Raw genomic sequence first — 12,102 nt, forward strand, 5'->3', positions numbered from 1 at the left:
ATGTTAACGCAGTAAGCACAGTGAAGGCTTCCGTGTTCTACGTCCGAATGCCGGCTCATTATTAGCCAAAGCTGCACATGTGAGCTGCGCGACGCATGCGTGTGACGCTGATGCAGGAGCCGTCCAATAATGAGCCGGCGTTCTGACGTAGAACCTGGAAGCGCGACCCATACAATGTATTTTTATCAATGTACTACAAACATACCTGTGCTACTTATGGCTGGTTTTGTGCTCCAGGGTCACATATAAAAAATGAACTTCACTTTAGTTTTTATGACTGTACATTTACAATATACGTTCTAAAATAATCTAAAATATATTTCACTACAGGGACAGTCCCATTGACCTACAGTAGTGTGCTTCTAAACAATGGTGGTAGATTATGAAGCATATCTTCTGAGGTTTGGACTAACTTCCTGTCATTTAGAAATCATAACCCTCATCTTACCTCAAGTCACACAAATACCTTTACAGTTCCTGATCTGAATAGATCAGATTCCCATCAGATTCCCTTTCACTCTTTTGTTTATCAAAACAGAATGCTATACGATAATGTGTGCCTTTGCTTTCTGAATTTGTTTGAATGTACCAAGAAAAACAGAAACACGTGTTTTCTTGACAATACAGCAGTCGTCTGTTGTCAGGAAATTGTGAATATATGAGGAAGAAAGAAAACCTAACATTGAGAAAACAGAGGCTGTGTCAGTGGGAGCCAACAAAAGTGTGCGGGCGAGAAGGAAATATACTTCTAGTAGAGAAGTGAGACTTCCTGAGATGACAGTTACAACATTTTAAAGTCCCATCCCCCCCTCTGCCCTGCACACTTGCTGCACAGAGGTTAGCGTATGCATTGATGATTTAAATCACTCTCTTTTCACCCTTCCTCTTCCTGATATTCTGCTTTCAGTCTCTATTAGGCAAATACAGGATGAACTGAGTAGCCTACAAAACTGAAGTGACTAATATGTTAAAGTAAATTAGACTTACCTCCATGGTTTTCTTATATAATGACACTTTGGTCTTCTGAACCTTTTCCATAACCCCTTCAAACTGTAAAAAGTAAACATTTGATAGATAAGTGCTTGATAGGTAACACCTTTTTTAATAAAGCAATAGTACACTGGTGTCAATGGGGCGGTACAAAAGCTAAAAGGTACTAATATGTAAACTAATATAAAGTACTAATATGTACTAATATACCATTTAGGGGTAAAAAAAAAAAGCTACAAATATGTGCCTTTTAGCTTTTGTGCCACCCCAGCTTTTTTCTGAGAGTGTAGCGGACGCGAGGTGTTAAGAAGCATCTTGGTTTGAACACAAGTACAGTACTCCGTTTTTGTTCACCCAATTTTAAACATAGAATAAACATGTGAGCAAGTGGTTTGCGGTTCTGCAAATGTAGATTAATTAAAGCATCACATGACATTTAACCTTTTTTCGCTGCTCCTTTTGTCGTTCTCTGAACTGCTCCATTCGTTTCGCCTCTTCTCGTAACATCCCCGAGAGCTGAATGTGCAAATTTCCGATGTCCTCCATTTCTAGGTGAGAAAAAAGCATATTCATTAGTGATCTTGTAGGTTTGGGTTTAGTTAGCAGATGTAGCTGATACTGTTTATTCCTTACTTTCTTTAATATATTTCTCAGTGTCACTTAGCAAATATATATTTGAAGTGTTACTTACGGGCTTTTAGCTGGTCAAATGATGCCTTCAAAGTGCTACAATACCAAAGCAATAAAAACAAAGATAAAAAAAAAAGACTCATGCTCACAAACCTTTATTTGTATGCAAAATTTTAAATCCAGAAGCCAATTTATACTTTAATAAATATATTTTAAAAATACATACAATATTTTCTTACCCAATTTCACTTTGCCCTCCTGTCTTGCGTGCAATAGTAATCAATTCCTTGCCGTACCGTTCCTCTGCCATCGCTCTACGAGTAGAAAACTGCATTGTTATCCAATCCAATACAGCTCAATACTTTTAACCAATGCTACACAGTGCGTCTTGTAGAAATCAATATAAATATGCAATTTTCAGTTGTTACCTCATTCTTAAGAGCTCCTCCATATCTTTGCAAGCTCGTCGTCCATCACATAGCCTCTGGATAAGAGTCTCATATCCGGTGTTACTGGTGAATTCTGGGCCCTGGAGCCATGAGGATTAGATTATATTTCTCCAGTAACAGGATTGTTTATTATAACATGATTAGGTTGAAAAAGAAAAAAGAGATTCCATTTCGATATATCTCTGTGCATTTCAGTTTTAATCCTGAATTAGGCCTTATTTGAAGAAGTTGGTATCTATGCAAAAATAATATGTGGTACCAGACTGTCTGAGGTGGTTAAACAGTTTAATCATTTACTGTGCTTATTGACATGGGATGCTATATTAATGGAATATTAATAATATTAACATGGAACGCTCCTTCGTTTATCTCAACAATCTTACATTTTCAACAGAAAGAAAACAATAGTACTATTTTTACATAACTATAGAATATATTTTACATGCACCTTCAACACTGAACAGCACTAGCATGGTTTGACAGGCAAATCAACCCAGAAGCTGCTTTGTAGATAGATGCTCTGACAATACAAGATCAAAGCTAAAAAGAGGATAGAGTGGGCACACAGTCAAACGCTCAACAGGAAGCCCACAGATCATCTCCATGACACAATATGAGGATGTCTAAATATAAACCCTCAACCCTCAAATGTAGAGAAGTATTTTTTGTTAAAAAAGGCAAAAATCCTATTCCTAAAAATCTTACATCAAAATCTTAAAAAAACAAAAAATCATTCTTAGTTTGAAATACCATCAGTGTCTTATTTAAAGAAACAGTAATTCCTGATACAAATGAACGAGAATGGCAGTGCACAAAAAATTCTGAGATTTGATAAGTGGACCAAGGGTATTGTGATGCTAGTGTATTATTGGAAGGTAAAGACACATTACTATATGCAGTATTGTTAACCTCAGTCATGTCAGCCCTAACAGACAACAACGTTCAATCTAATCTGTCAAAATAGCTCAAGTCATGTACTTACCCAAAAAGAATCTTTGAATTGTAACGGTGTCATTTCACAGGCTGCTTTTAGGAATGTTGCAAGCACACAGAAGGAAACAAAACCGGAATGAAGAAAAATGAAAGAACTGACAATACCATACGCAGGGAAACCACTGTTCACAGTACACCCGTAGTGCTCAGGTTTGACTGAGATGAGGAAGCTCTCTCCTATATGTCATTGACCACAGAGAGCATGGCCGACAGATAATACGCATGCACTCAGCAGCCATTTGAATACTAGATAGGATGGAACATCTCAAACAGTGGGCTTTTGGAAAATATTAAAGAGTCAGTCTTTAGGTGTCAAAGAGATTTGGAGCAAACAAAGCCATCGAAATCTAAGCAGAGTTGAGTTGAGTTGTTTCTTCATAACTGCAGAAATAGCGAGGTGGTAGCAGTTAAATTGATTTGAATATCTTTTGACTCCAAGCGACAGCACAGCAACTGTGTGTGATAGCTACGGATTTTATATAGAGAGGGCCAAAAGAAAAGTGCATCTAATACAGCTTAGTTCAAACAAAATACAATTTCTCAATAGTTAATCTATTTCACTAGACAACACCACCCTGCATCATATTAGCTGAATGAAATCCAATCCTACGTGTTTCTTACTAATTTTGCGATGCCGATTTCAAAAATAGTGCTCGTTTTGCTCTAGCATGTCCCACTTTCTCATAAAATGTGCTTTTCATAGCATTTCTGCTTTTGACAACCATTTGTAAGGCGAAGAAGTCTTGTATTATCCTTTAATCACGAGATAAACTGACATGAATACATGATTCCTATCCTCCACTGAGCCAGGTTATAACTATTTGTTCAATTCTCAGCCGATTTTCACTTGTATGAATGATTCTGGAAACATTATTTTATGCCTAATCCTGATTTCAAGGTTAAAATTGTGGCCTGTGAAAGAAGAAAATGCAAACATGACCCTGACGTTTTCTGCTACTGTACATCTTTGGGTGTTTTACTACTGTACATCCAAAGACGTGACGTAAAATTACAGATTTTATGAAAAAAAAAAAGCTTATTTATAAGCTTGCATAAATATATTTTTACTTTTTTTTTGCAGATTGTTAGTTAAATGGTTCATTTTGAATACTCTTTTGTCATTACAAGCAAACCTCTTGTTGATATGTGCATTAAAACGAATGTTATGTTGTGAAAAAAAACTATATGGTGGAAAGTTTTTATTGATATTTTTGAACTCAGCATCATTATGAGTTCATCATATCATTTTTGCAAATCAAGATGCAGGGCTGTGTAATAGTAGTGTGCCAGTTACATGTTATCTAATAAAAATGAACTTTTAAAAACTCAAGTAGTCTTTCTTTGTGGCACCATAAGAGCTATTTATAAAAGGTTCTAACTATTACAATTCATCATGTGGCACATGAAGCTGTCTGCCGTAATCAGTCACTTCACTGTTCATGAAAGTGTCTTGGTTTTTTAAAATCTCTGCTTCCGAGAGTCTTCCATCACCATCTTGGTCCATTTCCTTGATCAGATGAATGGCCTGTTCAACATTCAAGGGGAAAAAAGTGTTTAGAACATCTGGTTAAAGATGCAAACAAAACATTAGCGGACAAATGGCACATTGACTGACTTCTTCTCGTGCCGAGCCATAGCTGTTGGGAGCGACCCAGCGGAGCTGTTCATCCCTGTTGAGTTTTCCATCCTTATCCTGGTCATAGAGATCTTTAAAGCGCACCGTTTCCTCAACCTCCCACTGCGAGGGCTCTTCCTGCTCTTAAACACAGACAAGCAAACTTACATGTTTCTGATCATAATTTACCACACTCCTGGCAAATATCTAGATGTTAACACCTCACATATATCTGTATAGCAAAAGAACCTAATGGTAAACTATGTGATTGATGTAAGAATGCACAATATATCTGTAAAAAAAAAAAAAAAGGATGCACAATAGATCCGTAAAATATTAAATTCTACAAAAATGCTGATAATTTAATAGAATTGCCAAATGTAATGTTTAGCACTTTTCATACTGTACATTAAAATGTTATTATGCCTACATTCAACTGTATTTAAAACTTTTGATTTTAATTTTTCAGTTTTCTTCACTATTCAGACAATATAGTGCAGAAATTTTATTTCACCCATTTATTGGTTATTGGACTTTTTTATAAATCACTAGTGTAATGACAATATATACTGCTATTTATCCCAACATAGTCATACCTAGGGTGACCATACGTGCCATTTTCCCAGGACGCGTCCTGGCCAGGATTTGTTTTGGCTTTGTTTTCCTGTTTTCATGCTTGCTGAAGGTAATGATCGAAAAGTAGTTTGACCAATAACATGCAAGCATTGTACATAATTGACCAATCATGGCGTGTGAGAAGGTGGGATCTACGGTCAAAGCGATGCAATTACGCATACATATTAGGTGTGTTCGACTTAAAAGCAGCACGGCTCAGACCGATCAGTGTTTGACATCAAAGTACCTCGAGAGCGTTTCGAAAGCATAACCGTCTGTATGGTACTTTGATGTCATACACCGATCGGTCTGCACACGCAAACAAAGCCAAAACCTAGATATTTTAGGAAATATAGAAATCCTGGCCAGAACGTGTCCTGGGAAAATGGCACGTATGGTCACCCTAGTCCTCTTCTTCGTCTTCACTGACTGTTTTGTTTGAAGCGTGCATTTCTGTGGTAAGAGCGATCTCTATTAATATCATTATGGCGAGCACTAGCAAAGCGTTTAGAGGTAGTCATACCATTTGCTCTGAGATCTCCAATGAATTCACTCAAGCAGATGAATCCATCTTTATCCAAGTCATATTCAGAAAGCACATCTTCAATGGCAAAATCCTGGGGTAAATGCAACCACAAAGCACACAGTTAACATGAATGTTTAATCTTTAATTTACTACATCTTCACTTTATACTTACAGCCATGTGGTCCACTTCAGACGGATGAGTAAACGCAAGGAACTCAGTTAAGTTCAAGGCATCTGAGCCATCCATATCGGCAAAGTCAAAACGTCTTTTTTCCTTTGCATGGAGCTGTGAGTGAATACAAATTTTTTTTTTCGATCACGCAAGACCTTTCTTTGCTGTTCCACAATATGAAATGTTAATAAATTATGCAACATACAAATCTGAGAGACTCCTCCTCGGGGTCTTCAAGAACAGCATCTACATCAACTTCCACAGTATGACCATGCAAGACCATATTGTATTCGTCCCAAGATACCAGACCATCATTGTTGGAGTCAAACTCAGGGAAGCGTTCCTCAGCATCATCCAACGCATATGTCCTGTACACCCTCTGTATCCATAATGTGATTTCCTCTAGAGAAGCAACAGAAAATGTTTCTTGAGCGGCAAATCAATATATTAGAATGATTTCTGAAGGATCATGCGACACTGAAGGCTGGAGTAATGGCTGATGAAAATTCAGCTTTGCCATTACAGGAATATATTACAGTTTAAAATCTTTTAAAATGAGAGACAAGACATTGGAGTCAATCAAACCAGAACTGACCTGGAGTCAAGTATTTATCAGAGTTGGTGTCAATCTTCTTCACTATCTCCACCAGTCGCTTTCGCTGCTCAGATGGGCTGAGTTTCTGTATTTCATCTTTGTCCTGAAAAACAGTGATAGTTAGTTGGTAGAATGAAACTGGGTTAGGAACTGTTATTAGGAACCATAGTGTTGATACCTCTGAAACAAGGAACATATTTGCATTATGTTCATGGTTATGTTTGCCTAAATGATCCTCTTGGACAATTTGTTTTCCGATTGCTCCTGATGCACAACAAGCCATCAACAAGAGAGTTGTGTATCTAATCTCTAAACCTGATAAACACACAAATACAAACAAATTAGACCCCATCGTTGATCTTGAGTGCCCTCTTGTGATGGGATGGGCTACAAATTTCCATGTCAAAGCATCTTGATGGTAAGGAAAGAAAATGGGTTCAAATTATTGCAGTCTGTAGCCAGAAAATGAATTTAAATAAAACGATGCATAACACACAGTATCTCATTTTGTGGTAACATGATTATCTGATATTGTGGGACGCATTTTAATTTGCCTGTCACTAACCGCGAAGTATTTTTACTTTAAAAGCCAACTACAAAACGCCGAGACATGCAAATTCATGTCAAAACTAACACTCTTTTGTCTTTTTATTTAAGACAACCATAAGAAGAATACACCATACGTGTTTGAGAAGCAAAACACTTACATTTAAAAGGCTGATAGCTAAAGTTTTCAGCTGAACTTGTTGCCATGGTGCGCTGCAGTCATCTGTACCTTCACTCACCGTTTTCCTGTGTGTACAACTAATTTCTTACTGCCACCTGCAGGGCTGGAGGACATGCAGAGTCTCGTGTCTTTCTCAAGAAACAAATTCAATATTTGAACAAATGAAATCAAAGTTTAAATACCAGATGCAAAATTAATCAAGCAAAAATGAAGAGGTACAATTTGAGCGATTCTGATTCATGTGGGGGTGGAGAAAAATAAGGAAGCAGATTTTAAAAATATATATATTGTTTTGTTTTATGAGAACAACAGAAGTAGAAAACAATACAGTAGGCTAGTAGGCTGTAATAATATCTGTAATATACAAGAGCAAATAGGGTACACCTTTATGCAACAAACTCTCACAATGTTATAGGCTCTAATAGCTTTTTTTACCTTAACGATTGTGTAAAACAAGTTTGAAATAATTTTTACATTTGATTTGGAGTCAGACCATGTGAAACTTTCCAATTAAAATTGTGTTTCCAAGTTAGTATTATTTTTGTTATTATTATGTACTTTGTTATTTTCTTGTTGTTTTGTTTTGCGTTTATTAATGCAAAACTAATAAAATAGGCTACTTTTAACAAATGTGTTTCCCCTTAAAACAATAACAGTTGTGTTTCCCATTACAACGAAACATGCTTTACCGTTGTCATTGAAGTGTATCATTGTGTCAAACTCTCGAGAAATTGTCGAGGAAAACATTTCGGCAAAGCGAGTAATGGAAAGGATTGAAGTTGGTATGCAAATAAATCGCATAGCATAGCCTATAAAATATTAGATCCATTATCAATGAAGGTGCAAATGCATAAAATGGCAACACTGACCGTTGTGATACAGAAGCAGGGTAGACATTCCAGGTTGTCAGGGATCATGAATGTAAATATAAACACCTACTATTATCAGGTAACTGATTCGGCTACATGTAATCTGGATTACATAATCAGATTCCAAAAATTAAGTATACTTCTAAGTAGAGTAAATTACATTTTAAAATAAAATCAGACTACAATTACTTTTTTATAGATTACATGATTACATATTATTCACACAATGGCAATAAATTATTCATCATTTTTTTATTCTAATTCCTCTGTTTCATTTTTGAAATGTTCCTTTCTAAAATAGCCTGCCGCTTATATACACTCAGAAAGTCCTGTTTTGGCATTCAAATATATATTAGTCATTAGTCAGGTGGCTACACAGCATTTGACCATTAGATTTGCAAAAAAATATTTCAGGTTTAAGAAGTGTTTCAACATTGCATCAACTACTGATGAACACATTCATTTTTATTTGAATTAGCAATCAGTAGGTTATTTAACCATGTATTATTAGGTATTATTTAGAGGCTTTTGTCTTTCAAACTCATTTACATGTAGGCTAATGCAGACATTCCCAAACTTTTTGTCATCTGAACCTCTTTCACCTAATGCATTTACTTTAAAGGGGTGGTCAACTAGCTATTTTCGAAAGTTTGATTGTGTTTATGGGGGGCACTGTAACATGTGTTCATGCTTCCTTTAAAACAAAATTGCATTATTTTTCATATATTTTACCGCTGATTCCGTTCTCTTAAAAACGGTTGACTTCCTGGTTCTGTGAAGCCCTTTCCTCAGAAAAGTGAAATTATAATCAAGGACCCCTTTTTACCCCTGAGATTTTAAAATAAATATTTTAATCACATTTGCGTGTTCTCTGACATTGGTTAATGGTCATATGGCATGCAGGTAGACAAAATTTGATTTGTTTTAATTTGATTGTTATTTTTAAATTATTTATTTTAATTTTACATGATTTATGATTTAATTAATTGTTAGCTTTTCATTAAACTCACAAACCCCCTGCAGTTCTTTACGAAACCCAGTTTGGGGAACCTTATGTAATGTTTAATACACTTCATGTTTTCAATTACAATGAATGGAATATATTTTCTTACTCTTTGTATTTTTATATCATTATGGTACAAGATTATCCTATTTACATCAATGTGATAAACATGTTAGGACAAAAGTAGCCTAATCTAAAAGTAATCAAAAAGTAGTCTGATTACATTAGCCTAACGTTACCTAAAATGTGTAATGTAATGGATTACGTTACTGACTACAATCAAGTAATTTGGAATCAGTTAACGGACTATAATTTGTAAATAATCTACCCAGCGCTGATAATTTAACAGTAGGTGGCATTGATGAGTTTTTTTAGTTTTAGTGGTTAGAATCCGACAACCAAGAGTACTGTGTTTTCTGACCTCCAGATGTCGCTGTTTCTCTGTAATCGTTACACTCTGATCTCTAGCAGGAACTGACGTTTGTGTCTACGACTACATGAGCAAATTTTCCAGCTGGAGGAAAATGTCCAGCGTCAAAGATCGGAGAGTCTGAAAGGTGGGAATCGTTATTTATTCACACATACTCTTACAATTCATTTAAGTTTATCCGTCAGCTCTATTTGTCCGCCTACCGGAAGTATAGTATGTTTGTCTGAGTATTTGCGCTGTTTGTTTTTCTTCTGCTTGTGTTTTCACTTTTGTTGGCGCGTGAAGTGCGCCGAAATGCCGAAATATTTGCACAAACATTGCGTAAAAGTTTCGGAAACAACTTTCTACGAGGGATCTTGTGTTGTAGTGTTAAGGCGTAGGTTTATGAGATGTTTTACAGTGTCGTGGCAGAATATTTACTGTGCTGACAGCAATATTTGATTAGAAATATTAATTTGCGTTTAGTCTAGAGACTGGTGTCATGGTAACGTGGCTTCTTTGATTATCTATTTTGTTGCATACTTTGCATCCTTTATAAACTTTGGTTTAATTTTTGAAATGTCTATCAAACAGGTAAGTCGGGGTTGCAGTTCTATTTTGATGACTTAAATTGAACAATATTTCATATAACACACGCAATAAATTCCTGCTGAGTTCAGAACAGGTTAATGAAGTTCAGTGTTGAAGCTCAAGTCTCTGCTGCACCTTCACTAAAAGGATAAAACCTATAACACTTCTTTATCCAATAGGATTTTAAATTAATTCTGTCATTCTCTCATCTGTTTTTAAAGTTAAAATCTTATTGCTGAAGTTTTTATGCAAGGGAATATAATGCATCCCGCTGCATTATTTACTTGGTCTGCAATTCCACATTTTTTTTCTCATTTCCAACAAGCTGAAATAGCACAGTTGATAGTATGTGTAATAATTATAGTCTCTGAATGGTTCTAATAGGAATAAAAACTCTTTTGTATGCCACTTGGAGTTAATGTTATTGTGGTAACTGACTGGAGAAGCAGGTTTTGTCTTGTTTTTTGCCTTTTGCCAAGGATAACTGAAACAGGCTTGTGTAATTTTGTGGATTCAGCACATATGGCTTCTTTAAAAGTTCAACTGAAATGGTGGCATGCAATCGTGTTGTTCCTGCAGTGTTGCGTCATTGTATTTATATGCATGAATCATGTGCCTTGGGTATGCTAGCTGGATATGCATATGCAACTTATGTTTTGTCTTTCCTGCAGTTGTTTTCTGTCACGTAAACACACTATATTGTGTTTACTGTAAACGGAATATGTGTAATGACAGCTTTCACACATTACAAATGCTGTATTGTTTTGTCTGTCATCCATTTACCCTTCTGGACATTCTCACCGTCTTGGGAACTATTTGTCTTCCCTTGACAAGTTTTTCAAGTTCTTGGAAAAGCATCTCAAACTAAACTCTGCGTATTTCAGACTCATGCTTTGTGTTCCGTCTATTTCTGAGGCGTAAAAGTCAACCGATGTTCATTAACTGACACGCTGTCATTTAAAAGTCATATGCTTTATCTAGTTATTCATTTCTGTCTTGAGCGTGACTTCTGAACTTTGAACAGCTTGCACTGAGGTTTGAGCTGCAAAGATTTGATAACTTGGAGAGCACAGAATATGCCACCTGCTTTTATACTTCTGACATAAAAAAATATAAGGAGAAACAGTAACTAGATGTTGCGCTCCATATGTTTTAACCATTTGCCCTGTTATCATTTTACATAGTATATTTTGAACCAGAAAACAGATCTTCAAGAATAACAAAGATCTGTTGGGTTGTAAGTCAATAAAATACTCTTTTTATAGAAGGTTTAACACTATAAAATGTAACATTTTATATATATTTTAATATATTTTTTTATGTAACAAGTGCAAAGTCTCGTCAGTTTTGAGCTCACAGATCTTCATGATTTCATAATGTAGCATATTAAATATTTAAGCATCATCTTTTTGCACAATTGATGCCTTACTGATAAGACGTGCTTGGTCTCTTCTGTGAACAATGGTCAGAAGAGACTGACCCCTCTGGATTGCATGCTAGATTCCTCACTGTACACAATGGCCTTGATGGAGTATTGATAGCCAGACTTGGCAGCATTGATGCCTTTGTAAAACTAAATCAAATTGTATGACCATTTTCCAACATATCTTGGTGTGTGGCGTGTTGTTCTTGGATTATTAGTGGTAGAGGTTGGCGGTATCACAAATCTTTTATCACTGTATGAGTAATTTTATATTATGGTAATTATATAGATAAGGCTTTAATTATTATTGCTGGAAATTCAACAAAAAATATTTATATAGCTATTAAATAACAGTGTGATTTTTTTTTTTATAGACTTTTTTACATCATTCATTCAATTGTTTTCTGTTTTTTTAAAGGGGTCATAGGATGCCCATTTTCCACAAGTTAATGATTCTTTAGATTCTTAATGAAAAGTCTGTAACATAGTTTGGTT

The 12,102-nt window shown here is 35.6% G+C and overlaps 3 protein-coding genes across 4 annotated transcripts in view; 1 reads left to right on the top strand and 2 right to left on the bottom strand.

The window, feature by feature from the left end:
- Positions 1-3,123, bottom strand: part of LOC107725740 (proline-serine-threonine phosphatase-interacting protein 1-like) — an 11,108-nt gene extending 7,985 nt beyond the window's left edge. Inside the window, exons 1-6 of the mRNA XM_016535121.1 lie at positions 3,052-3,123; positions 2,049-2,149; positions 1,860-1,934; positions 1,682-1,716; positions 1,432-1,538; positions 988-1,050 (exon numbers count right to left, since the gene is read on the bottom strand). Coding sequence (XP_016390607.1) covers positions 988-1,050; positions 1,432-1,538; positions 1,682-1,716; positions 1,860-1,934; positions 2,049-2,149; positions 3,052-3,084 — 414 coding nt within the window. The 5' untranslated portion in view covers positions 3,085-3,123. The remainder of the gene's footprint in view (positions 1-987; positions 1,051-1,431; positions 1,539-1,681; positions 1,717-1,859; positions 1,935-2,048; positions 2,150-3,051) is intronic.
- LOC107725741 (reticulocalbin-2-like) lies at positions 2,413-7,402 on the bottom strand. 2 transcript variants are annotated; one of them, XM_016535123.1, is made up of 8 exons: positions 7,293-7,402; positions 6,764-6,900; positions 6,586-6,688; positions 6,196-6,392; positions 5,991-6,104; positions 5,816-5,909; positions 4,678-4,820; positions 2,413-4,587 (listed from the first exon to the last, which is right to left on the bottom strand). In XM_016535123.1, the coding sequence occupies exons 1-8, from the start codon at positions 7,336-7,338 to the stop codon at positions 4,444-4,446; spliced, it is 978 nt and encodes a 325-aa protein (XP_016390609.1). In that variant the 5' UTR covers positions 7,339-7,402; the 3' UTR covers positions 2,413-4,443. The 2 variants fall into 2 exon arrangements, with proteins under 2 accessions (XP_016390609.1, XP_016390610.1); XM_016535124.1 differs by having other exon boundaries at positions 6,764-6,894; positions 7,293-7,360.
- Positions 7,403-9,678: 2,276 nt separating this feature from the next.
- Positions 9,679-12,102, top strand: part of LOC107725734 (phosphatidylinositol 4-phosphate 3-kinase C2 domain-containing subunit alpha-like) — a 40,505-nt gene continuing 38,081 nt past the window's right edge. Inside the window, exon 1 of the mRNA XM_016535111.1 lies at positions 9,679-9,741. The gene's annotated coding sequence lies outside the window, so the exon portion shown is untranslated. The remainder of the gene's footprint in view (positions 9,742-12,102) is intronic.

This window comes from Sinocyclocheilus rhinocerous, unplaced genomic scaffold, assembly GCF_001515625.1.
Source record: "Sinocyclocheilus rhinocerous isolate Xijiao unplaced genomic scaffold, SAMN03320098_v1.1 scaffold426, whole genome shotgun sequence".
In the NCBI taxonomy this organism is placed as follows: domain Eukaryota; kingdom Metazoa; phylum Chordata; class Actinopteri; order Cypriniformes; family Cyprinidae; genus Sinocyclocheilus; species Sinocyclocheilus rhinocerous.